The sequence below is a fragment of the Macaca fascicularis genome, chromosome 7 (assembly GCF_037993035.2).
Source record: "Macaca fascicularis isolate 582-1 chromosome 7, T2T-MFA8v1.1".
NCBI lineage: Eukaryota > Metazoa > Chordata > Mammalia > Primates > Cercopithecidae > Macaca > Macaca fascicularis.
In genome coordinates this window covers 101,348,999-101,376,684 of record NC_088381.1, presented here as the reverse complement: position 1 = coordinate 101,376,684, position 27,686 = coordinate 101,348,999, and the positions used below count along the sequence as shown (strand labels likewise).

The following is a 27,686-nucleotide window of genomic DNA, read 5'->3' as shown; positions in this document are numbered from 1 at the left end:
AAGAGAAAATCCGCTCTGGCTGTCTCTATCCTCACACTACACAACAGAGCTCAGTAGAAGGTTCCCTATCTTGTTTTATTGTGAGCTAAAAAAGAATTCTAATTCTTTCCTGAGCATAAGCTGTTTTAAAGCCACCACATTTATGTACACATTGAAAGAAAATAAAACTGAGGAAGGGATATCTTGAGAGTTAGAAATACAGACATAGCTATGCTCTGCAACAAACTGACACGCTCACAGTCCTCCTCAACAATTTCACTGGACAAGTCTTTGATGACAGAGTTACACACTGTCTTTAACAAAACTATTTGGAAAGGAAAGGAGGGACCATAACTTTATAGATTGCTTATCACTGTCTAGAATTTGATGGAATAACCACTTAGCCAAAGTTGTAGAACACAAGCAGAGCATTTGGTTTGCATTTGATTAAGGGTGTGTGTGTGTGTCTGTGTGTCTGTGTGTGTGCTCATAAAAGAACAAATGCTTAATTGACTTAGAGTATATTTACTTTGTATATCACCCCACAACCCCTACAGCTGAAAAAGGGCATTGAAGAAACTTGGAAAGAGTTGTGTCTTGGGGACTTCGATTTCTCTATTAGGACTCAGAAACTTAACTGGGTAGAAAACTCTTTTCCAGAGTTTTAGCATAGATTTTTTTTTTCTCTCATGCTTTGGGCATTTAAAAATATATCATGTTCTTATCAGATTATTTTTATATTAATGTAGAACTATTCTTAAGCTTCAGTTTTGAACACTAAATACATAAATTGGTATATGCAAAAATAAATCACTTTCTACTGATTGACCCCTCATCAATGCAGTTGTGTAGTGCTGCCAAATGAAGGCCCATGTCTCCTATCTCATAGCCTCTACCTGCATATTTGACAGTTTCTGCCAACGCTGAACACATCCACCACAGGAGAAGGCAATGGCACATTTTGGCCAGGGTCCACCCCTGGATAAGTCAAGATGCTGACTACTGGTATGTGCTTTAAAGCCCATTATATATAAAATCTGGGACTGACTGCACAGAAATTGCCAGATACTGGACCATGTCTACATAGCTGCTTTATTTCACAGAAACATCCATTATTTGTCTCAGATTTTACGTGATGATACAGTAGAAAAGCAGCTAAATAAAATACTTTTAAGGAGAAAGCAGCATAGGGTTAAAGCCAAATTTTTCTTGAACAGATGATATTTCAGATGGCCGCACTATTCCAGATGCATCAATTTCCTTGAAAATCCAATCCATATATGTGCATATGCTGTGCTGGCAGGAGGACTGACTGAAATGGCCAAAACCCAAGAGCTAATATTCTTTTGGCCAGAATAATGCAATTATTATTTTCCTAGCTATCAGTCTAAGCATACAGAGCCATCTGTTATGCAAAGCAAACATACACATCTCAATTACAGAAAATGCAGTTGCCTTGACAGAATTTGGATTACACCACTAACCAGGGCTGTAAAATGTGTTTTGAGCTAGTATATAATGGATGCTTTTCAGGAGTTCCCTAATTAGCATTTACCTGCTTAAACTAATTATTCATCCTTCTTCTTTACTGGCTTATTAAACTTTGCTGGATACCCTGCATGAAACATGAATATGTGCATTGCAGAACAACAAACAGTGGTGTTTCCAGTTCTATATGGTAATAACAACATCGCAACATGGTGGCTCGCCAATTTCAGAATTGAAGATTCTCAATACTAGGTCCCAGACAGATTAAGACAAGGCTTAAAGTCTATTAAAGGCTATTACAAAACCAGATCTTTCAACAAGATACAAGAATACTAATACTGAGTTAACAAAAGCTCGGTTTCTATCATTTGGTTTGCTAAAGTCCACATAAAATAGAATTACTCTATACACTATAGCTGAGAGCTTGCATGTTCCTCAAAAAGCATTAACAGAACAGACCCTTGTTTGGATTCTCAACAGTAAATAATCAAATTTGGCAGTGGTTCTCCTCCTTCCCCAAGCCGCCTCACATGCCAAATATCTCTCTCTATTATTTTCCAATGTCTTTCTTGATTTAGCTATTACCCGGCAAACTCACTAATAGCCAAAAGGGTCCAGACTTGCTGGATGCCTCCTTAGAGCTGTGCCAACTTTCAGAAGCAAGGAGTCTGGGGTGGGTCCTGTTTTAAAGGAGAGAGACAAATCTTATCTCTATCTCTAGCTTCAAGGGGCAACTGAATGAGCGGTAGATTATCCAACTTGGCAGATCATCACACACACACACAAAATCCCTCCCACCGAGGCAGTGTTTTCCTCATGCCAAATCACCAGATGAAAGGGGTCAAACTCAGCCAATCACCTGTATGGGCGCAAATACCCAGATGTTCAGCCTTTTTATGCAGAAAACATCTGGATAATTAGCTGAATTGCAAACCTTGCTTCAGGATATTTTGGCATTCACTAGATGCAGCCCATGTCTTGGAATTCACTGGAACTTAAATTTTTGTGTTCCAGGGGAATTTCGAGAAGTAACATCCAGGGTTTTTGTCCCTGGCCCGTCAGCCTCCATTTTCTTTTCTTTTACTCTCCAAAAAACACATGTGAGTAATTAAATGGCAAATAATGAAAAGCTATCTTATTTTATGAAATCATCTTTCAGCATTTGGAAGCATTTGCAAAGGCAGCAAAATATATCCTTGCTGGAACCCTCCCTGCAACACATTTTAATGGTCTCTTTCAGTATTTCTTGACTCCAAATGACTCCTGCCATTGTGTCAGCTCCCAGGATAATGCAGGGTACTCCATAAACATCCAGTAATAGGACACAAGGGAAGCACTATTAGTGTGTCCCTCTCCTACCGGGCACAGAGGTTTCAAAGTTCAAAACAACCAAGGGAAGAAACTTCATTTGTTCTCAATAAATTAATAATGATCCTTGGGGGGTGGGGAGGGGAACTAAAGTTTTTGAGCACAAGTTTATTCTGAATGTTCAACACTGACACACAGGTTTCTCACTGACTTTGAGAGAACAGTCAGGTAAAGCCATTAAATAATAAATTTGATAATTCATGCTAAACAGAATATTCCTTGAAGAAGGAAAAACATGAGGCTGAAGAAGGCTTCATAATCGCTGCCAAGAATCTAAAATTGTTTTACTTACTTGTGAGAGGCCTAGGTAGATGGAGACTGTTTCGGAAATGTACAAAAATTTTCCTTCTTGATTTAGTGCAAATACAAAGCCATCCAGGGACTGCAGGAAAAAAGAAATAAATAGATTAATAAATATAAAGGATGCAGATTTAATTAGTAAGGCCACTGAGAAAGCAATACATTGATTTTTTTTTTTTTTTTTTTTTTTAAGACAGAGTCTTGCTTTGTCTCCCAGGCTGGAGTGCAGTGGCATGATCTCAGCTCACTGCAACCTCTACCTCCTGGGTTCAAACAATTCACCTGCCTTAGCCTCCCGAGTAGCTGGGACTACAGGCACGTGCCACCATGCCCAGCTAATTTTTGTATTTTTAGTAGAGACAGGGTTTCACCATGTTGGCCAGGCTGGTATTGAACTCCTGACCTCAGGTGATCCGCCCCCGCCTCGGCCTCCCAAAAGTGCTGGGATTATAGGCGTGAGCCACCGCGCCCAGCCACGCTGAATTTAAGATCATTTTTTTCTCCGTGTTTAATGAAAGTCCTAAGATCTTTTAGTATTGCATTATACATGAATAAATTAAATGTCTGAATTAAGACTGAAAGCTTTCTTTTACTTTAGGGACTTATGTCTCTGTCATTTTGATCAAGATACATTACATTCATGTACAAAATAAGGTCATGCTGATTTTATGAGATGTTGCCTTTATTTTTTTTTGGATTCAGTGGTTACTGAGATTAAATCAGCAAGATTCTCCATTAAATAGTTGAACAGGAATAAAGATCGTAATGAAATGAAAGAAAAAAAGGCTTCCTATATCAAGTGCACTACTTGCACTACTCTGAACATCAACAATTTGCTAATTAATAAGGAATGATGCCTTCTTTACTCCTAGTGCTCACTATGTTAGAACAATAGGAAATGTCAATACATTAAGGGATAATGTTTATGGGCTGCAATCTGACAAACTGTAATCCTGTTTTACAAAACTCTCTATTAAAGTTTTATAGCGACAGTTCTAGTTTCTATCACAACTCCTGAATGGAACAAAAGAAGAAAGAAAGAAAGAAAGAATAAAGAAAGAAAAAGGATGCTACACATCATCTGTAACTCCTAAAACCTCAGTCTACTTTCCCAATGGAGGGTTGCATTTTCAGTTTGATGAATGGTGTAAATCATCATGAACTCCACCTGCAATACAGCATTCAAACTGAGGTTAAATTTGTTTCAAATTCTTGCAATCCAGTGCATCCTACACCCTCTGTCATCCTCACATCTTTTGTTTTGCTTTATATTTATTTTTAACAAGGTAGATTGCACAAGTGCTGCTTGTACAAGAAAAAGTTTTTAAATGTGAGTGGTGTTAAAAAAAAGGCCGTGAATTTGCAAATACAGGAAACCCATGCTAGGAACAAGGTATGCGAAAACACTAAATTAATGACAAAATTTGTAAAAATATAGAACGGTGGAAGAAGTGTGTAAATTAGTTAGAAATATGTGCCTTCTCAAATCCTAGCAATAATTTCAGTCTCCTAAAATACTGAATTTTGGGGAGACTATATATTATATATATTCTTATATATGTATGTGTATATATATATATGCATGCATACAGATACACACACACATATATATGTCTGTATGTATATATAAAATTTGGATTTTCTGCCAGATACAGTGGCTTATGCCTGTAATTCTAGCACTTTGGGAAGCTGAGGTGGGTGCATCACTTGAGACCAGGAATTCAAGACCAGCCTGGCCAACATGGTGGAAACCCCATCTCTACTAAAAATACAAAAGTAGCTGGGTGTGGTGGCACACCTGTAATCCCAGCTACTTGGGAGGATGAGGTACAAGAATCACTTGAACCTGGGAGGAGGAGGTTGCAGTGAGCCAAGATCATGCCACTGTACTCTAGACTGGACAACAGAGCAAGACTCTGTCTCAAAAAAAAAAAAAAGTGGATTTTCCTGTTTCCTGACATGTTTTCACTGCCCCACTGGTCAGAAACTGTGGATGACACCCAACCCCCTCCTCTGATTTCTTGGGTTCTGAAAACAATTCAAAAGTCACATTATATTGTTCCACTAAAGAGCAAATTACATGATAGATGAGTTTTAGCTACAATAATACAATAATGCCAGCTTACATTTATTAAGCATTCTGTGCTAAGCAGTTTGCACATATTGTCTCTTTTAATTTTCACAAGTACTATATGAAGTTATTGTATTATTATCCACTTTTTATATACAGGGAAATTGAGGATTAGTGAAGTTAGGCAACAAGTCTATTCCTAGTTTGGAGTTTAGAGTTGAACTTTGGCAGTGGGACTTAATAACTAACTATACTACCTTCCAATAAAAATAAAGATTCTCTAATTGATATGTGTGAATTAATGAAAAGGCGAATATTCACAACATTTCTGAAATTAAAATATTTACCCTAAGAGGCAGCCTGTGACATCTTAAACATCATCCCTTGTTTTTGAACAATTGGTGTTCAAACGATAGAGTCCTCCCATTGTGGGTACAAGACAGAGCGGAAGTAGGATGGCAAGAGATTACTTAAGGTATTTCCATAGGAGGTTACCTGGCCACCTTTGCTTCGAAACATTTCCCCAGAACCAGCTTTTGGGAATAAAATACTGTACTGTCTAAGAGAACTGGGGTCCTTACCTTTCACAAAACTGCAAACCCTCTGGACCCTTTTCTGATAGAGCCTTTCACGCGCAGGATGTAGTATAGCAGAACCTCACTTTGAACCAGTGCAAAGGGAGAGATATTTCCTTCCTACAAGTTTGGGAAGGATCTAATTTCAACATATCTTTACCTCAAACGAGATGTCTCCTGAGGATGACTCATGAGAATTAGGACCCTCCCCTTTGTGACTATTCCCTTGGAGCTTATAAAAGGGCTTGTTAGGTTTTCCTTTTGACCTGATAGCCATGGCTTGGTACACAATCACAGAGAACTGTGTAAGTCATCTTCTCAAATTTTAATGTCATTGTCAATTAGAGCAACAACACAAACAGAGATCACAGGAGAACTTCTAAGGACACAAGGGACAGTCGGAAGCCTGGCTGGATGCAGAAGGATGGACTGATGAAGCTGGTGTGGGGATAATCTCCTATAGTTCTAAACCTTCATTTTACAGGGGAGGAAACTGAGGCACAGAGAGGCTAAGTGGCTGGACAAGCTCAGATGGCCAGTTGGTGGCAGAGGCAGGATTAAATCTTCTTCACTCCCATAAAATTATTAAAACATTTATGGCACTGTATGCTTCTGGTTGGCTTATTCAGCTCTCAACTAGAGAATTTCTGAATCACTGAATTTCTCAACAGTGAGGCGATGCCTTATGTATCTAGCTGGCACCTAACAACCACTCAATCAGTTTTTATGAAATCCAGTTCTACCTCCATGCTCAGTGCTCCCTTTTCCTTATATCACAAATACCATAATGACTACTAAGGATGGAAATTATTTTCTTGAGGAGTCCAGTTTATGGACTTAGATTATTTACTGATTCAGATTCCACAGATTTCTACTATGGTCTGGGATACCTCCTGATATTTAGAATAGAATGGATTATTTTATGTCCTTCAAAGCACCCAGTTCTATTTCTGAATAGATGTGTCATTTGCTATCTACGCATATCCTTTACTTCCTCACTAAAAGGGATTGTGAGTTTTAACATGAGGTTCAGATTTCATGTACTTACTAAAATATTTGAGGAGGTTTGGGCACCATAGCAGGGTAAAAGAATATCTGGAGGCTAAACATCTGATGCTATTAAGCAGTGGCGATCTAAGAACTGGCCAGTTTTATTTGGCAAAAACAGAGGCTTCAACACATGTTCCAATTTCCTGGTGAGATTAAAATGAGTCTATGTCTACATGACACAAAGACATCCAGTCAATTCAATTAAAAATAACAGCCAATTTGGTAGGGGGAAAAAACAACTAGTTAAATTAGTTATTAGTCATCACAGAAGCAAAACACACACACACATACACCCCAAAAATACGGTTAATTCACCATATTTTTCACTTTTATGGTTATCATTTTGGTCGATTATACCTATAGTCTAAGATCAATGTTCATATCTCAGATTTGATTACCTTTCAAATAAAAAAATGGGATATGAAGTCAGGTATAAAGTAGACTGCCAAGATCACTTTTCACATAGCCACTGCCTTCTGATTCAGCATTGCCTCTGTCTATAGTTAGCTGTATGTTGCCACTTAGAAAAGTTTGAAGGGTAGCATCATTGTTGGTTTAAATTGGGTGTTATCAATTTAAAAAGGTGGGAGGAGGAAGAAAACATGCAGTCAGTTAGTCTTAGAAACCAAGTGTGATTAATCTGAAAGTTCTGTGGAAATTTAAAAAAAAATTTTGAATCAAGAAAGCTATTATATACTGCGCTGTTCAATCACTGCAGGCTACTTTTTAATTTTTTTAAAACTGCCCACTGTTTTCAACAGGCGCCAATTAAGATTCTGGGGTCAAAGGGTTAATTACATCTTCTTACTCACTATGTAGAATTTTCTGATTATTAACTAAGGTTGGATTAAGATGAAAAAGAACCTACACAAATGTTAATGCTAGTCCCTCCTCAAGAAGATTTATTATAAAGCCATGCTGAAATCTATCTGCTTTCCTCAAAGCAGATGGAGAACAAAATCTTAGAAGAAACAGTAAAACAGACATTTTAAAGACATGCAAGTATCTGATTTATCAAGGCAGTTTTCTTATTACTGAAAACAGTTCTTAGCCATCCAGACAGGGCTGATCGGAGATTTCCTTTGTCACATCCCAGTAAGTCTATGAGGTACACATGCAAGAAGTGAGGCTTGGATACAGAAATCAGGAGTTACAGCATCTCTGAATAATAATGCCTGTAATTATAATTTATATCCCCTGACATCAGTGTAACATATAAAGTGTAAGGCATAGTTTCTTAACCCCAAAAGCTGAATGCTTCTAACAGTACTTGTCAAATGATGAGGTTATTTCCTTGCAGGGTATGGAACTAATCACAGGTTCATGATGGAAGGTGTACTAATGTTTAATGCATTGTGCTAAATGGATTTATATTTGTCAAAGTAGTTTTGCCTCTGCTTTCCTTTTTGTGCATATTCCTCTGCAGCCAAATTTCACAGAGTGACATCTTACCATGGTGCTCCTATAGGGACAAGTTTTGAGTATATAAGCACTCTGAAATTAGTAGTTCTTTCTTTGACATTCCAGTACAGAAGGGGGAAAAATCACCCCAAACTCTTTTCCTATGACTTAACTCCAGTTAGAGAGAAGAATTACCAGTAGGCTAGGTTATTTTAATGACAGATTATTTTAAACTAAGCCTTCACCATCTGTTCCACCCCCTAATTATGAATGCAAAAAGAACATATTTCACAATTACATCAGTAAAAAAGTAAGATATACATGATTTAAATGCATGCATGTGCTCCTTGTCCAATGTGCCATGCATCTGTGATGTCCTCCCAATTCAGGCTCAGACTGCAGAGAAAATGTCCATACGTGATAGAGTACAATCTCTGACATACTCAACTTTCCCTTCAAACTCAGGGTTCTTCACTGTTGTGACATAACTCTGTTAGGACAACAGCAGAGCCTGAATTTGAGCACTATGCTTATCAGACATTAGAAGTGAGCAATTTATAGCTGCTAAGACAGCTTCGCTGTTAATAAGGAGAGGTTCTGTGAGAAAACTGCCTCCATTCCCTAAGCAATGGGAAGAAGTGGGTCTGCCCTTGAACCATATGAGAAGCCTGGCTGGAGAGTGAGGACAGGACTCCATTGCCTATCTTTCCACTCTGTTTTGGCAGCAGTTAAAAGAGTTAGAAAGAAAAAAAAATTTCTTAAATTTTTTGGCCTTTAGATACAATCACACTTTGATAGAGCTCATGCAAATGCCATATTGCCCTCCGAATGCACTCAGGAAGTGATGCTATACTGCTCAAGCACACACATGTGGACTCCCAGAGACTTCAAGGAGAACCTGGCAGGTGCCCAAAGTGCCCACATGTATCTGTTTATGGGGGAGAAAAAGATTCACAAATTGTGTCTTTGCAATCTGACTTTTAACAATCCAGCACTGTGCAGGAACAAAAGCCTTATTTTCAGAAATAAGAATCTAAGTCAAGTATATTTTCTCAAAGTGGATAAAAGCACACACATCAAAGGTTTAGACTTTTATTTAACCCTTAAGAATCTCCAAGAGCTTTCTCTTCCTTCCTTTGCCTTCCAATGAGTCAACTGCACAAAGGATAGCATAGGTTCATACGGTCAGGTACCAAAAGCCACATGTTTCCCAATCACAACACCAAATTAGATTAGTTAAATTTGACTATTTTTCTACTAAATAATAAATACAGAACAGCAAACTGTGATGCCTCAAAACACCTTTCGTAAGGGTTTCCTACAACATGTAAGTCGAAACATCTTAGGTGAGAAAACAGTTAAGAGCCATAGATGGCCTCTCTTCGGTCCTTAAAAGAGAGGCAGCAGAATAAAGAGGCAGCAGAATAAAAGGAGAGACACTGAGCTAGCAAAATCTTAAAACATGAGAGAACAAAGACGCCCACTTTCTGAGCAAGATGAGGTTTTGCTTCTGCTCCTTAAAATTCCATTTTGGGGAGATGTGTATCAAAGTGCTGACCTTTTTTCTCTAGGATGCTAGTTTAGGCTTTACTTCCAGCCTTGAGGGATGCAGATTTATGAATCTGAACATCCAGCCAAATGGACAATAGGCTCTGGTCAAAACACTGTGGCATTTGGTGGAATCACACTGGCCTCTGAGCCACAGGGGCTACTCCATATTATCTCTGGTTTGTCCTAGAGGAACCGGGGCTCCACCTGGGGCATAGGTGAGCACATGCTCCTTTTGCCTCAAGGAGAGGATTCCCAATAATTATTCTAAAGCACAAATATTAATTGCAATGCTACATCTGCTTTACATACATGTGGTATATTAAATTACTGAATGGTAGACTTCCGAATCTAAGGGCTCATTCCTTATTGTGCTTCTCTCTCATTGAATTCAGAGTTCTTTTTCAAGGTAGAGGAGGAATCCCCACCTTGGCAGAAGTAATATAAACAATACATTGCACTGGTCCTGAATGGCCTAAAAATGTCACTGCTTTGCTTTGGCTAGAAATAAGCTGTTCACTCACAAGCGGGTACCAGGTGTCTTTCAAGTTGTTGGCCTTAAAAAAAAAACAACTGAAAGAAAAGAATGACAACTGTTTACCTTACATCCTGTTGAATATAGACTACTGGAAAGTAGGAAGTGGTCTTCATTATATATATATATATATATATATATATATATATATATATATATATAAAATATATGAATCAAATATGCTGTTACACATATCATATATAATATATATTGCATGTATTGTTATAGGATGTCATAAACAATGCTCCATTCACTCAGTATTCACCAGGGAAAAGAAAAGGGAGCAAATATTTGTTAGTCACATTACATAGGTCACATATGAGACTGGTATTATTTAATCCTACTTTGCAGATGAGGAAACTGAGGTTCAGAGAATTTAAACCCATTGCTCAATGTCACATAACTAACATGTGGTAGAGCTGAGAACAAAGGATCGTTTGACTGCTTTTCCTCCCACTGCTGAGACTACCTGCTGGGTATTTTAGTTGTTTCACACCTTGATATAGCTGTGCGGAATCCTTGCCTCTTCCAGCATTTCTTTCCACACAAGTGAGTCTCACACTCTCTGTTTAGAAAACTCCTGTTGACTGCAACAGAAAGCACCTGTTGAGCTCTTATTATGCATCAAGCCCATGACAGCCTGGGGTTCGCAAAGAGGACTGAGACAAGGTTCCCAATCACAAGCTGCTTTCTTAAAGAAGACTCATCTGTGGGATCCAAGACTAAGAAAATGAATAAAGTTGAAAATTAACTTTATAAAACAGAAAGCCCCAAGGCAAAGGCAGTTTCCAATTTAGGATACCCTGAATACACAGTGGGGACCCCTGAATGACCCAGCTCCTAGACCTCTTCTAGGTTGGTATTGTTTTTGGGAAAGGCATGGAGTGCTAGATTTGGAAAACATGCAATCAAAAGACCACCAGACTTGGAAGAAATTCCCATACATTGGAAGAAGATCCTAGAGCCCAGCAGTGGACAGGGGACCCCATAGGTAATAAATAATCCCTAGTAGAACCACATCTCCAAATAGGCGGCTGGTATGTAAAACTAGACCACACCACATACAAGCTGGCAAGAACAATGACCCCATTTCCTGTCCCAGAGTTTTTCATTCAGATTTATATGTCTGTTTTTTCCCCCTTCTCTGGTAGTATATACATACCATTTTATATAGAAGTCAATGTGAAAATAAGATAGACTACAGACATTTATTTTATAGTCATATTTACCTGAAAGTACAGCCTCGCTTACCTGAAAAGACATCCCTGATGTTGGCAGGGAAACTCATAGTGCTTCTGTTATGGCTAAGTATGATATGAACCTGACTGTTTACTGGGCAGTGGGTCACTTTCCAAAACAGGCTCTTAAGAAAAAATAATAAATGCTTTGTACAGGTATTCCTTTAGGTGAGGAGGTTTGTGTTGGGAGTAGTAACAATGATTAAAGAATCCCTTAATGAAGTTAGCATATTAAAAGACCATTTAGAGACCTCAGACACTAATCTGGTGCATTCATGTGTTTTATTTCTAGGAACGTTTTATTTGTATCTCTAGAGAAAAGGCATAAAAAAACATTTGTACTTGAAGGAACTTGATGGTTACAAATATAGTTCAGAAATTCTGGTTGGGGATAATTCATGGGCCATGAAACCCTTCTATGTTAATTTCAGGAAATCATTGTAACTAGGTTCTTTGCTCTTTATTTTATATATCATTCATATAATTAACAATTAATTTTTAGTAGAACCACATACAGCTATAAATATGATCGGCTGATAACAGAAACTAGTATTTAGTTCCTGGAGTCAACAATGCTCAGAATTGTTTTTAATATTTTTTGTAAGTAACTGCATCTCTTCTGGGTCCTTCACTTTACAATACTGAAATCTTTATATTGGTTTTCTGTGAATTCCAGATGCTTAAAGGCTATGTTGCTTCACTGCCTTAGCTCCAGAATTTAGCTCCATAATGAAACAGAGATACATATTTATAGGGAAATTAATTATTCTGATGGAACTGAGACCTGGTCCTGAATGATCTGTGGATAAACAACTTGGTTTACCACTTGCTATGGCTCTCGGCTGCTTTGCTAACCTTTCATTTCACAGTTGGCTGCTGAGTGTAGGTGAGGACCAGCAAATGCTGCCTGTCCACAGAGTTCTCATCCTATTCAAGGCTCCAAGGAAATGGAAATGCTTCTGTTTTTATCCCCATGTGCCAGACTATGTAACACATGTGAAGTAAAAAAGATTATAGATTGTCATGGTTTGCTAACATACTTGCATATATCCAGAACATAACAACTAATATCATAAGAAATCTTCATCAGTGATGCTCTAGATGGCATCCTTCAAAGTAGAGCAATTCAGCTTGTGAAATTTGCTAGGACCAAATTTGTTAGGTGTACATTAAATGACAGTCTTAATTTATACAATTAAAAGCAGCAATGCTTACTAGGGAGACTGAGGCAGGAGAATCATGTGAGCCCAAGAGTTTGAGGCCAGCTTGAACAACATAGTAAGACCTCATCTCAAACAAAACAAAACAAACCCCAAATAACAAAACAAAACAACAGTGGTGCTTAGCTGTATCGATCCTGGCTTCTCCTCTGTGGTCTACTTCAGGAACAGAATGAAAGGACTGAGCTGAGATATGGGGATTTTGGTGTTGGTAATTTTGTGGAATGATTTAGAAAGAAGAAAATCAAATTCTGGTATTTTCCACTGGATTCCTAAACTGAATCTTTTGTTGTTTGTTTTTCAAACAGTGAAAAGTGAAACTGGAATTTTCTTCCTCTTCCTGATTCTACTTCAATGGCTCTTCTGACTGGAAACGAATTCAGTGCTATCACTGAAGAGGGATTGGCCATTCATTACTTGAATCTGTAAGATCAAAAGGTGATTTCACCAAAATCTCAATGAGCTTGAATAGGAATCATGGGAATGAAGTTGTCTATAAAGAAGGTGAGTAGAACTAACTGAAATACGAAAATAATGTCTAAAGTGACTGCCTTGAAGGTAAACACAGATATGTTAAGGTGATTTGAAGAAGGCAAAGAATGTAACTAAACCATGGAAAGCACTGCGCTGACCATCTCTGTGCCTTTCTGACCTACCATATCAGACAGCAAAAGATAATAGACTCACATATCTTCTGTCTTAGTCATCTGACTGATATATCAAATAATCACTGTGATTGTTTTTTTCTTTAAAATCGGTGCTCAGCCTGTAATCCTAGCACATTAGAAGGCTGAGGTAGGTGAACCGCTTGAGCTCAGGAGTTTGAGACCAGCCTGGCAACACGATAAAGCTCTGTCTCTACCAAAAATACAAAAAAATGTAGCTGGCTCTGGTCCCACACACCTGTGGTCCCAGCTACTCAGGAGACTGAGGTGGGAGGATCGCTTGAACCTGGAAGGCAGGGGTTGCAGTGAGCCAAGATTGTGCCACTGCACTCCAACCTGGGTGATAGAGTGAGACTCTGTCTCAAAAATAAAATAAAATAGGTGCTCAAATTTGTTTAAAAAATATTTGAAAAGGTGTACTTCAGTATTGTCTTGAAGTGAAAGATTTTATGCAAGTAATAGATTGTGGGTAGCAAAAAGCAAATTATATCTAGTACATGAATTGTCACTGGATGGTCATTTTTTTCAGACACGATTTGTTCTATATATTTTGAGATGCCTGGGCATTTGGTTATAAATAAATATAAACATGTTCACAAATGCTCCTGTAATTACTAACTGGGGAGGAATCATTTGTTGGAGCTAATAATGCTACCATATACATGTCCCAGGGCAGAAGAAAGTGTCAATAGCTTTTGTCCAGATATAGCCTTTCCTTTCCCTCAGTTCTGGAGTGCTGTCAACACACATGATCTCTCCCTTTCTTGGGTTCTTTAGGTGAAGTCAGAGGTCAGTAGCTGGTATCTCAGCCAAAGAAGAGCAGACCTTGTTATTCTGCTTTTTCCTAAGCAGCACAGAGTGTTAGCCTGCTGGGAAGGTATAACTTAGTGTGCATTTTGAATTGGGCTATTTGGAATAGGTTGCCACAGAACACCTTATATCTACTTTTGTTAGAGTCCTTATCACCTAACACACCTGAGTAATCGCTGGGGAAACTGCTTTCAGTGAATTAGGACAATGTAGTTTACTGAAGTTGCATAACAGTCATAGCATTACACACCCTACGAGGGATTTGCTGTGCCAATAACCTAGGTTATGCATGATCTATTCAAATACACTGATGTGTCAATCGAAAGGAATTCCAAAAGAAATTTGGAGTTGGTCATACTGATAATTCACTCACTAGAAACCTTGAATCAATAATCTTAGTATAATTCTAATGTGCATAATGATTACCCACTCTTTTGTTTCAAATAGCTGAAGATGTGTTAGAACAAAACTAATTTAAAAACGGATATATTCCATCATTCACTACATTTGATGAATAACGGTCTACATCTCAATGACTATTAGACTTATTAAAATTAGTATACAGAATTGTAGACTAATTGTAGACTAAAGTGGCCTCAACCATATATAGCAACAATACCTTCAGTCACAACTGTCACCTCGTACTTAGTCTTTCTCAACGTTCGATGTCAAAGGCATCCGAATTGCCAACAACAATGGTTGTAAGAAGGGACAAAGATACTGATTAATTTCCAAGTATTATTTTTTCACTTGGCCCTCTGCCTGATTTCTTTTAAGAGCTGGGCACATGAACTAATACTTATTTTCATTACTACAATGGTAGTTATCTTAGTCTAGAATCAGAATACTACAAGATGATCAACTTCACAGTTGAGAAAATTTCCACAAACTCTTACACAAACTTGCAGAATATTTTGAAGGAAGTCCCAATAATTTAAGAATGAGTCCCCCTTACAACTGTTGCTTAGACCTAACTTAGATTCTACGTAAATACCAACCTCCCTGACAAATGACAGTAGCCTGAAAAAGTGAGGAAGTACAATGTCAGATGGTATCACCTGGAAAACGACAGTGCACAGGTTTGGGACCAACTGCCTTTGTGCCCCTTCTATGTTCTTATTTTAGTCCCCTTTGCATATTTTTCTTTTGTTTCTTCTTCACCTTTCCTTTCATCTTCTGGTTTGCATTTTGCATTCATCCATTTAGTGAAAGAGGGGCTGATGGCTGCAGGGAGAGTGTGAACCGTACTTCGCAGCCAGTGTTCCCATAAATCCTACTCTCAATATATTTGTATGTGAACCCAGGGCAGTGAAACAACTCTGAATTCATTTATACATCTGACTCATGGGTGTGTAATGATTACTGACAAATTCTGAAGACCAAGAATGGCTCTGAATTTGTGTTGGCTAGTGTAAATTTTATAGGGTTGAATACTGGGGATAGACTCCTTTTGCCTCCAATGAGATTTGCTCATTCTAGCCTTGGCCTTTCCCAACAAGTGAGATTTGTTTTATTTTCTTGCTTGGGGGTTGTGCTTTAGTAACAGGATGACCTACTTTAATTTCTACTTAAATGTGTCAAAGCCTGAAAAGTGACTTCCCCTAAAGGACTGAGCCCTTAAAGACTCAAACTGGCCTCTGAGACTGAATGGAAGACTTCTATCCCAAAGCAAATAAAAATATATTAACGTTTTACAAACACAACCTTAAGTCTTTATCATTTTCTGTATGTGCCTTCTACTCTCATTACAGGTTAACTCTACTTGCTTAAGACATTTGCTGCTCCTCTCCACTAGATTTTTACCTTTCTGACCCCTTTCCTGCCATGACAGGAGCCTTTCATGAAAGTGTTAGCCAAAAGTATTTTGCCTTTTCCTAAACAGCACACAGACATGACCCACTAGGCAGGCCTAATGTACCACACATAGACATAGGCCTGCAGTTTATCAACATCCCTAATTTCACATGAGCTAGTGACTAGCATTAATCTCAATACTGTATAATGCAACAAGCTCAGCTCTTTCTCCTAAGTTCAGCAAGGTGCAAGTAACGTATCCTCACAGGCAATGAGCAAAAAAATCCATTCCTTCACAGTTTTCAAAAGACATGTCTTTATATTGGGGCCCCTAGTGATAACTATGCTATCACAATTAAAATTTTCAAAACTATCACATAAAATCAACACACTGAGCAGGATAAAAATCCCTGTCCCCGATAGCTTACTATACAGAGTAAAAGCTACAGGATCTGTCACAAATCATTTATGCTTGCTTCTTCAAGGCTGAAATCTTTTGGCTAACGGGAACACACACAAGGAAATGGTAGATGTAGGAAATTATCCAGCAAGTGATTGGAAGAAACGTATTACTAATGCCCCTTATAATATATTAAGAAGTTTGAACGGATTATTCATAGGCTTAAACACTTAGCTACAGAGTGATGCCTAGTAGAGGGAGTATTTCTGTGTTGGAGGACATGGGCTGAAACATTAGGACCCTTCTTACCACTTTTCTGCATAAGTCAATTGACAACAGGATTGCAGATTCAGTAAGCAGCCAGAATAGTTTAAAGAGAATGGATTCTTTCATATCTCTGTCTAGGTCTTTCCAGGGTTCTCATGAAAAAGGGAATCTGGATATCATCCCAGCCCTAGGTAAAGCACCAGAAAAGAGGCAGGGGTTTCCATGCTGTAGAGGTAGACTCCTGGCCTCATTAAGAAGTGTGGCAGAGAAGGCTTCTACAGTCAGAAGGCCTTAACAGGAGCCCCCAGAAGAAGACTGGGGAAGGGAGAAGAGATGCATCAGACAGATGAACTACTTCTGAGAGCAGGTTCCCTTGACTGCAGTCATTGATAAGGAGCACATTCTGTGGCTTTCAGCAGGGATGGACTTGCTTCGGCTCTTGAAAAAAATCCTCAGCAAGGAAGATACACTGCCAGAGGCCATATCTTATGGCTCAAAGATCTGGCACTATACAGTGACCTCTCTTGACTCCACCCTCTAGTTTTCTTCACCATGGAAAGCATGACTCTGTCAGAAAGTCTCTGGTCAGATTCAGAGGCACTCTAAAATGAGACAATGATAGAGAAGATGGAACAATCTATGGTCTTGTTTTCTCAATTCCTTCAGTGATGATAAGGAGCCTATGCGCCCAGAGCTGAACAAGTTCCATGTTCAGCTTTGAAATGGGAACACTTCAAACATTTCAAGAGGCAGCAGGGTATAATGCAAAAGGACACACGAGCTTTGAACTCAAATAGACCTGAGCTAGAATTCTGACTTTACGACTTCACTGTTTTCTCATATGGAAATGTAAAGAATAACATCTATACATTATTCATTTCAGTCAATAGAGTTGTTGAGATGATTAGAGTTAATACATGTAAAAGTGTCATCGTACAGCAGGTATATAATAAATGGTGCCCATGATGACTATTATTTGACTTGGGACCCTGATTTAGGAAGAATGTCTGCTAATAATTGTGGGTTTTATCTACTTGTAAGGAGAAAAACACACTTGGAAGTGTAGGATAATCTACTAAGGCAGCTAAACTAAATGTGTTACATAGGAGACAGGAGACTAATGTTACAGCAAGAAAAGAACTCAACAGTCATGTCTGAGACAAGGTTTCATCATAGTCAAAAAAATTTCCCTTTACAACTTAAAAAACAAGTTTGGAGACAAACAATTTTAAGGGAGAAAAAAAGACTATTTGTTTACCTCAGGGACTGCAGAAATTAATGGAAAGAGACAAATTAAGGAAATACAGGGTGGGACACTTGGGCAGAACATTAATGTCAATGAAAAGATGAAAAGAATCAAACATAGAGATAGGAGAAAAATGATTTTCATAAGCATGACCATTTTAAAATAAGAACTATTCTAGGATCTACACACACACACACATATATATATAATATACACACACACATAAATACATACATACATATGTTGTCTTAGTGTGCTTGGGCTGCCACAAAAAAATACCACAGATTGGGTGACTTCAACAACAGAAACTTATTCTGTCACAGGCCTGAAGCCCAGGAAGTCCACAGTCAAGGTGCCTGTAGGTTTCAGTTTTGGTGAGGTCTCTCTTCCTAGATTATGAAAGGGTGTGGCTCACCTTTTTTGCTGTGTCCTCACATGGCCTTTCCTTGATATGTGTGCATGGTGGGAGACAGACACAGTGAGAGTGCTCTCTCTGTCTTCATCTTCTGATAAGACCACCAACCCTACTGGATCAAGACCTTACCCCTAAAATCTCATTTAACCTTAATTACCTCCGAAAATCTCCAAACACTGTCACATTGGGAATATGGGCTTAAATATATAAATTGGGGGTGGGGACACAATTCAGTCTATGGCATACATATATATGTATGTGTATTAAGTATTTGCCAGAGCTGGGTGCAGTGGCTCATGCCTATAATCCCAGTGCTTTGGGAGGCCAAGGTGCGAGGAATGCTTGCACACAGGAGTTCAAGCCTGCAGCAAGCTATGATGGTGCCACTGCACTTCAGCCTGGGTGACAGAGTGAGACCTTGTCTGTAAATATAAATAAATAAATAGACCCCAAATTCTAAAAAGATTTTAATAATAATATTAACAGTGACAGATAGCATTTATGGAGGTGGTCTCTGTGCCAGACCCTGGGAGAAGGACTCTACATGAACCAACCCAGCTCAATCCTCAGAGCCTACTCCTGATATATATATATATATATATATATATATATATATGTGTGTGTGTGTGTGTGTGTGTGTGTATATGTGTATATATATGTGTGTGTGTATATACACACACATACACACACACACATACTTTGCTATCCCTGTCTGAGATGAAGAAAGTGAGATCACACAGCTGGGAAAGAGTACAGCAGGAACTGAAATTCAGGCTGCTATGCAGCGTGTAGTGCAATTGACTTGGACCCCATTCTTTCATGGCAGAGATTCTTGAGTTTTTGAGCTGCCATTCACTCCCCTATAGATTTGAATTCCCTGAGACATAGAGCAGAATGATAGTGCTCAAGGTGATGTTCAAGGCAGAGATGGGACAAGAAGATGATTGCTATCCTCTCTGATTGGGATGAAGCCAACCTAGAGGTGGCTGGACTTGACAGTCAGCTAAGTGTGATTTAAGCCAAACATTGGTGGATTATAATCCACCGGGTAGATCCCATTCTATGGGTGCAGTGTTTTACCAAGGGTGACTCCTGGCCCTCTCTTCCCCTCAAGGAATTATTCTATGCCCCCCAAATACTGGAAAGAGACATCTAGTAGTCCCAGAAAAATCAGTTATAGTTGAACACTCCTTCAGGCCAAAGTGTAATGGACTGATATAAAAATCTATAAAGAATTTGAAGAAAGAATGGGAAGGTTCTAGGTACTAAAACAGTAAAGACAGCAATAGCAACATACTTCTATTACTAAGTTTCTACTAAACATACTAGTACTATAATGGGTTTATACTGATTCTGGATTGTTTCCACTGTCTCCTCTTCAAATATAACTGGAAGCAGATGAAAATGGGTGTGGGCTAGCAGGGAGACTGTCTCTAAGCTTCCTCAAACTCAGTTTGTGTTTCAGACGAGAGCTGGGTAGTGAGAACACAGAAAGAGATGAGGGAAGGAGGAAATGAACTCTTCGCAAGGCTCTCTTTTCATCAGCATGCGTTCCCTTAGCAACTATGCCCTCCAAGCACAAAGCACTGGCCTGCACGTTCATCATCATGGGGACAGGAGGGCATGTCTGGGGGTGATGAGGAAGGAGAACAGAAAACACCTGATGCTAAAGCCTTTCATCCCCTTGACAATTTTGCCTGAGTCCAGTTCTGTTTACCTTCAAATAACACCCACATACTGAGGCCTGGGAGTGACTTCAAGGCTGGTGGCTGCCTCGTGCTTGGCAAGCAGTGGTCACAGTGTCTGTGAGAGTGTGTCTTCCTCTCTGTGGCCGTGCAGAAGGCCAGCACCTCCCTCCCATCATGCGTGTGCACACGCAGGCACATGTGTACCATCCAGTTCTTTGTTTACATGGGGCAAGTTATCAACTCAATATTTTTTACTTAAATGTCTGTAAAATGGAAGCCATGGACATTTGATTTTAGAATCCTAAGTTAATTTTCCTTCTTATCTGGCACTGTTTAGATCTCAAGTAAATTCAGTTCTGGGGATTGCCACTTTAGTGAAAGAAGAACTTAGAAAGGGCTCAAAAGGGAACTGACAAAAAAAAAATGAGATAATTGAAAAACAAGACTAACAGGAAACAGCTGAAAGGACTGCAGCCCCGAGCCTGGAGGAGCCTGAGGGGCAATGAGAACACACAGGAGGCTCGTCCTCAAAGGCCAGCAGCCACCTCTCTGTTTCAGGAAGGGCAGATGAAGTGTGGAGAACTGGGGTGGGAAAGGATTCAAGGAAGTAACAGTGAGGACTGTCAAGGACAAAAAAAGGGCAACTCAGGAAAACTGCGTTGCCTCCTGGTTTGACAATCTCACAGGCCAGGTCTATACTGCTGGCGAGTACGGCTTGAGAAAGACCCTGCTAAATGCTGAGGTGCCAGAGATAGGCAGACACTAAATGATCACAAAGTTTGTGAATATATGTTGTGTTTTTAAGTTGTCAGGAGAAACACCTGATGCCAAAGCCTTTCATCCCCTTGACAATTTTGCCCGAGTCCAGTTATGGCCAACAAAACTGAAATTTGCAGCCAGATATGTATATACATTCATAGTAACTTCATCATGGTACCAAGCAAGCTCTTCAGACAAACACAGTTCGGGGGAGAGTCAAATGGGTGGCTACTGCAAAGGGCAGTGTCTTGAGAGGGAGGCTAACCTGCCTCAGTGAGATGTCTGTAATGCTGTTATAAAGAAAAACAAACTAACCTGCAGAGGAAAAAAGCCAAACCACTTCACTGCAGTGAGTGGGCAGATATGCACATCCCCACAGTCTGTGGTTTAGCTGGTAAGTTGGAAACCACCGCACATTTGACCCAAATCCAAGAAGGCAATGCATGAAGATCCTCTGCCACGCCAAGTAAGCACTGGAGCAGCTTATGGACCAAGCAAGAGAAAAACTCCTGGTGTTTGTACAGATAGCCCTCTCATTCCAGGAACTTTCACAGGCATTGTTGGGCTCATTCTTACATCCTCTTAGAGGTGCTCACAATTCCCATTTTAGAGACAGCCAGTGAGCCACCGAGTATCTCTTACACTGTCTCAGGGAGTGCATCGGTTTTCCCAATCACATGTTCTATGTGTGAAACTAAGAAAAGTGTAACCTGTGGGCAGTGATCAGGGATGGTTCAGATATCTTAATTATCCGACTATTTAAGATCCAGGTCTCTATCCAACCCCAGCCTGTCACAGCATCAACTGCACTTGCCAATATGACAGCTTTAAGCAGCATTTACTCTGTTGGTGAACACAGCGTGTGGTAAAATGATTTAGCATCATGAATAAACACATATGCTTGCTTGGGTCCAAATTTTAGAAGTGACAAACTCATTTTCTGGCCCATGATTTAATGGACTAGAAACAAACTAAAAGGTACATAATTTACTATGCATGAACAAGTAACTTCCTATGCAGCAAGTGAACTCTGATATCAAGTGCTGCACTTAGAACGGCTGATTACAGGTTGTGTGTTCCTATTACTAATGCGTGTGTGTGTACACACACACACATACACACACACACCTCTAAACATACCCCAACAATAGTTCTTTCATTCCTTGAAACATAACTGGGTATAGAACTGGTTGATCATGGATGCCTAATACCATAAAGTAAAGAAGAAATCCTGACTTGGGGGGAAAACGCATTAAACAAGAGATTAATAAAAAGATGCTAGTCTAAGCCAGCAACAAAAAAGGTGTCAGGAGATAATCCCTCTTCAAAACATGCAACTTCCGTGCCTGGTTTCTTTAGCTTGAAAGAGGTGTCCCCTACCCCTCACATTTTCCCCAATAGACAGTCTCATCATTTTACTTTTAGTCTTGTTCCCATTTTATGTTTACATTTTATTTTCTCATTCCCTTCCCTGAATCCCTTGCTTCTAGTTTCCAGCTCAGTGTTTACCGAGACCTTTGCTAGAATCAGGGAGGTTGAAGAGACCCCATTTTTCCCCCTTCTCTTGTCATGCCCATTCTTTTTTTCCCTATTCCCAGAGAATAGATAAGTTTACCCAGAAAATAAAAAGCTAATACAACCTTTTGCTCATCAACAAAAGTATGTCTTGTTGTAGCCAGGAAAAAGTTAATAAAACAGGGAAAAGGCTTAGTGGCTTAAAAATAGGCTCCTTGGGGTTATGAAGGAACAATGTTGTTTTTTCTTCCCAGCGTGCAAGGATTTAATTAAGTGATAACAGTCACCTTGGGGTGGCTGCACAAGGCAATAATATCTAGGTGAAGAAAAATGCTGAAGAGAGTTGAGTACAGTCAATTTATCTTCAGAGAAGGCAATAAATGAACAAAGCATAGGTATTGGGCTGATTGTTTTGCAATGTTTCCATTACTGATAAGCATCAAAAAAAAAGTACAGAGATTTGGTATTTTCAGTTTCTGAAATGTATTAAATACAGAGAAAGGAAATGAAAAAATTGCTGTGAGGTCACATCCTCACATTCTAATTACAAACAGTTTGGTAATTATTCAAGCTAAACATAGAACAAGGGAATGTTCACGTTGACACAAAGGATGCGGACACAGCTGAGTCGTTTATTTGTAAGCAAACATACAAAACTTGGAAATTTCTGTTCTGCCAAAAAAGAGAAAGCAACCATAAAGAGAGGTGAAGGCAGAGTGAGGATGCATTCGTGGTCAGCCTCAGAAACAGCAGACTTTCTCTATTCAAAGGTCAAATTTGAGGAAATTTAAAGAAGTGTAGGGGAATTAGTACAGAAGTGTTATGATAGAAGAATATCCTAAAAAACAAACAACCAAACAAAGACAGACCCCAAAACAGTGACCTTACCAGCCTGCATAATATTAAGAACTAACTGTAAAGTTAGAATAAAATTATTGAAAGCTCAGGCCCACAGAGAATGTTAACAACAGAAACATGCCATTGGTGCTCAAAGCAAGGTTTGAAAGAAAAGTGTGCATGGATACCTGGGTGATGAAGTCAACATATTACTTTCACTTCTTTTTGTGGGATATGGGACTTGGGGATGGGCAGAAAGTAAACGGAGAGTCTTTTCTTTTTCTAGTACCATAACAGCAACACGAAGCTTCCCTCTACACAGCTCCAGTCTTTCATCAGTGGATCTCAAGGCACTCTACAAAATTAATTAATTCTAACACTACCTTTGCTTGGTATACAGAAAATCAGACACTGAGGTTAAATGTAACTTGTCTAAGACCACTTAACCTATTTGCCGCCCAGTTTTGATCCCTAATTCCCACACTTCTTTTCTACTTAATTGCCTTCTTGGAGACCATGATCACCTCCCTCTTAAGAGTTCATGTTCGTATCTCTCCAATTTCAGTGGTGATTGAAAAAATCCTGCCCTCAACCCCTGCCTTCCACTTCCCTAGCTATGCCTCCAGCCATACTCTTCCTTCAGTGAAAAGTGGACCCAGCAGAGCAGCAAGTTTGGGATCTCTGTTTCTGTTTGGGTCAGCCCATGCACACAGCAAAGTTGAGACAGGGAATGGTCCCTTCCCCTACACAATCTTCTTCTCCCTCACTCACCTCTCCCCCTGAGAGTCAACATGCTTCATTGACTCCCCCTCCCTCTACAGGATACACAAAGAATAAGAGTCAGCTAGATGATGCTTGAGAGGTTGCCTGCATAAGGAAAACAGTAAACAACTCAAAACCAAATAAAATAAAGATAAAATCACAAATGCTTTTTCACAGAAATCCTATCACCTTATGTGACTCTATGACAGATTATAGAATGTTGGGGGTGGGTAAGGTTTGATGAGATTTTCAAGAAAAAAATGTAATGTCTTACAATTATTATGAGTACTTGTGTTGTCTTAAGGTTGCATTACAGGGGAATTGCTTTCTCAACTTACTGAAAAACAAAAACTTTTCATTTTAATCAAGACTTTATGTAAGTAAACTCAAAGGCAGTATTTAGGAGAAATGGGATGCCACTCTCCTAGGTTACCCTGTCTTTTCCAAATACTTGTCAGTGTTATCTAACATTAATAATAATAATTCTCATAAGTCCTAATGCCAAGGTTTAGGTGACAAGTCTTCTTACAAGAGCAGATTTTAATACTAGACAACTTGGGGTTTTTCTGTTGACAGCTGTCCAAGACTGACTACTGGAAGAGACAAACTGCTTAAGGAATTATTTTACTCTTCTGTTCCAAAGAGAGTTGTAAAATGCTGAATGCAGGGATATTGGAGTTTTATTATGTTTTGGTTTCAGTGCTGCTCCTGTGCGAAAGCACAACAGAGCAGGGAGAAGAAGGTCTGACTCTAGCCATATACTTCTAAGCAAAGGGAACTTCTCAAGATTCTTTTGGTTTAGCATTATTAGTTTTCCGGTATTATTGTGTGGGCATGGCCAGTAACCATTGGGTCTTTCAGGACCTTAGAGCTACAAGCCTTGTATGGGTCTACAATCTAGGGTCCTTAAGTGGGACTGAATGGGATAAGGATAACCAGTTAATACCCATCACATTACCTACATACATAACAATAAGAGTTTCTTTTTGGTTGGCTAAAATAACACAAAAGGGACTCATATATTCATTAATTCTTGTTCAAATGTAAAGTGGTCTGCACAGGTTTATGGTCTATGCCACCACAACCTGATGCTAGCTTATGGGCAGGGAAGCCTAAAGTTCTGTTGATAATTAAAAGCTAGATGAACCACCTGGCTGAGGCAAGGTGACCAGCTTGAGACTCCAGATGCTAGCTCAGATCGTCAAGGCGAACAGGGCTCTGTGCTCCATAAGGCCCTTAAGCCCCCAGTCTCCCCTCTTCTCTGCAGTGGCTCGCCTCTCAAAAGAGCACTCTCCTTGGCATGGGTGTCTGGAGTGACTCATGAGCTCACAGCTCTTCCCATCCAATGTCAAATGGGTCCCTACTCTCCTAGCACCAGTGGCTTCACAGTGGAGCTCTAGGGGTTGGGTATAATTGAGAAGTTAGAGAATGATTTGTATGGTTATTTTTCTCAACTACCTTGCTCATTTAGCATCATTATCACCACCCATGATGGCTCTCCCAGTGTGATAATTTAAAATAAGATTGATGATCTCATTGGCATATGGATTTAATATTAAAAGAGGCTTTGGTTTGAATATAAAGAAACTACAATTCTGATTAATGTCCATTAATCTATGAACTAGCCATATTTTCAAACCACTGGCCAATTAAAAGTTTATGCCTGTGTTGAAACCTCTACTTACCACTTTGCCATTAACAGTAATACACCCTAGGAGATTTTTCCTGTTTGAGCATGTCAAAGTGAAACAGTGATTCGCTTCATTTTAATCCTCAAAAGTGAATTGGTTGGCACATTCTAATGTGCCCTACATTAGGGAAGCTGCCATCATCAGTTAAATACACAACAATTAAACATAGAGCAGAAGTATTAATGTAGGCAAAATCTACTCATTTATTGATCTTAAGCAAGCAGAAGACATAAATGTTCATTTTTTTTAGACACAGAAGATTAAATTTTCCTTCCAGGAACATTGTCTACATGGAGGGGGAAGATATGCACCATCATACTGACTCACTATTCCTGTTGGATATATTAACTTCCAGTTCATGCTCATTATGGTCACGTGAAATAGTTCTAGGGATTTCATTGTTTTCTTGTAACATAGCTGTACTACTGATATATGAAAATATTTCAGGAATAAAATAGACTGGTAATTGAATAAACTTTCAGGAAAACATACACCAGTTTCTTTTTCAAAGAGATAGGTAACTGAATTTTCTAGACATTGTGTGAAATATCTAGAAAATTTGACTAAGGTATTTGAGCAATATCTTAGTCAAACCTTTGGATCTATGTTTTAGTTGGAATTGTAATCCATTATATCATTTTATTGGTAAACATAGAAAAACTTGGCTACATCTTTTGTTTATTAGGAAAGGTTGTCTTTTACCATTTCTGAAAGTACAATTTTAAAAGTATAACAGCAGGAACCTCCAAAGCATAAAACAGCACATAAAATAACAATGAAAACCAGTTTTCAAATAGGCAACATCTCCAAATCTTCCATTATAGTCTAGCTTTTATCCTTGGTGCTTTCGCCTTGAATCTCCCATTAGTGCTGATGGGAACTGCATAGCTAAAGCCCATGCATCAAGTTGAGGAAACACTTCTTAGTATTAGTTCTGACTCCAGTGTTATAACACAAATCATGATAATATTTTTCTATCTCTGCATTTCATTGGGAAAAAAATATAATCTAGCACTCTACACACTCATAAATTATGACTCTATTCTTCTAAAGTTTATGATTATTACCCCATTCCATATAGAAAATAAAAATCTTTTAAAATAACATTTTAAACTATGGTTTTTAACAAATAATAATTGTAGTTTTGTTGTATCTATCATTGAAGATTTAAAAATATCAAATAAGAATTTAACATCATAACCGCAACAGAGATGTATCATTCTATCCACTTTCCATATTTATGAATCAAACAGCTCTCTCTATGTCTTCAGGTTTGATTATTGCTGTGGAACAGTAGGGAGCTGGAGGTGAACACTTAGTTCTCTTCACCTCAGGTCTAATTACAAACTCTTATTAGCACTAGTAGGGGTTAGCTCAGCTGTTTAGAGAACTTGCATAACGAGGCCAAGGTCAGGAGCCCGAGGCCCCGCTCCAGCAGTTTCACTCTCTTCTATGGCCAAAGAGAGTGTTTCTGATGCTAACCAGTGGCCTCTAAACATACACAGAACTCTCAGTCACAGAGGGATAGGGCAGAGAGCATGGTTGGGTCAGTCTAAATCCATCAATGCTGATAGGAAAATAAGCTCAAACTGTATGTCCTACACAAGCAGATTTTTGTGAATAAAATATTTACTAACAAAACTAAGTATAAAATTTCAAGTGGGTTCCAAAGACCTTTCAATAATGGCAAAATGGCTTAAGAAATTTTAAGGGTAATTCATCTTCATTAACAACATTCAGAAAATACAAATAAGCAAAAATGGAAATATAAAAAAATCATCCATGCCGGGCGCAGTAGTTCACTCCTGTAATCCCAGCACTTTGGGAGGCTGAGGCGGGTGGATCACGAGGTCAGGAGATCAAGACCACGGTGAAACCCCGTCTCTACTAAAAATACAAAAAAATTAGCTGGGCGTGGTTGCAGGCGCCTGTAGTCCCAGCTACTCGGGAGGCTGAGGCAGGAGAATGGCGTGAACCCGGGAGGTGGAGCTTGCAGTGACCCGAGATGGCGCCACCGCACTCCAGCCTGGGCGACAGAGCTAGACTCGTCTCAAAAACAAACAA

The 27,686-nt window shown here is 39.1% G+C and overlaps 1 protein-coding gene across 15 annotated transcripts in view; it reads right to left on the bottom strand.

Annotated features, from left to right (window-relative positions):
- The window catches only part of NPAS3 (neuronal PAS domain protein 3), an 878,459-nt gene that overhangs the window by 246,784 nt on the left and 603,989 nt on the right, over positions 1-27,686 (bottom strand). For all 15 annotated transcript variants that reach the window (XM_015453693.4, XM_045397514.3, XM_045397513.3 and 12 more), the window contains one exon: positions 3,128-3,217. In XM_015453693.4, coding sequence (XP_015309179.2) covers positions 3,128-3,217 — 90 coding nt within the window. The remainder of the gene's footprint in view (positions 1-3,127; positions 3,218-27,686) is intronic.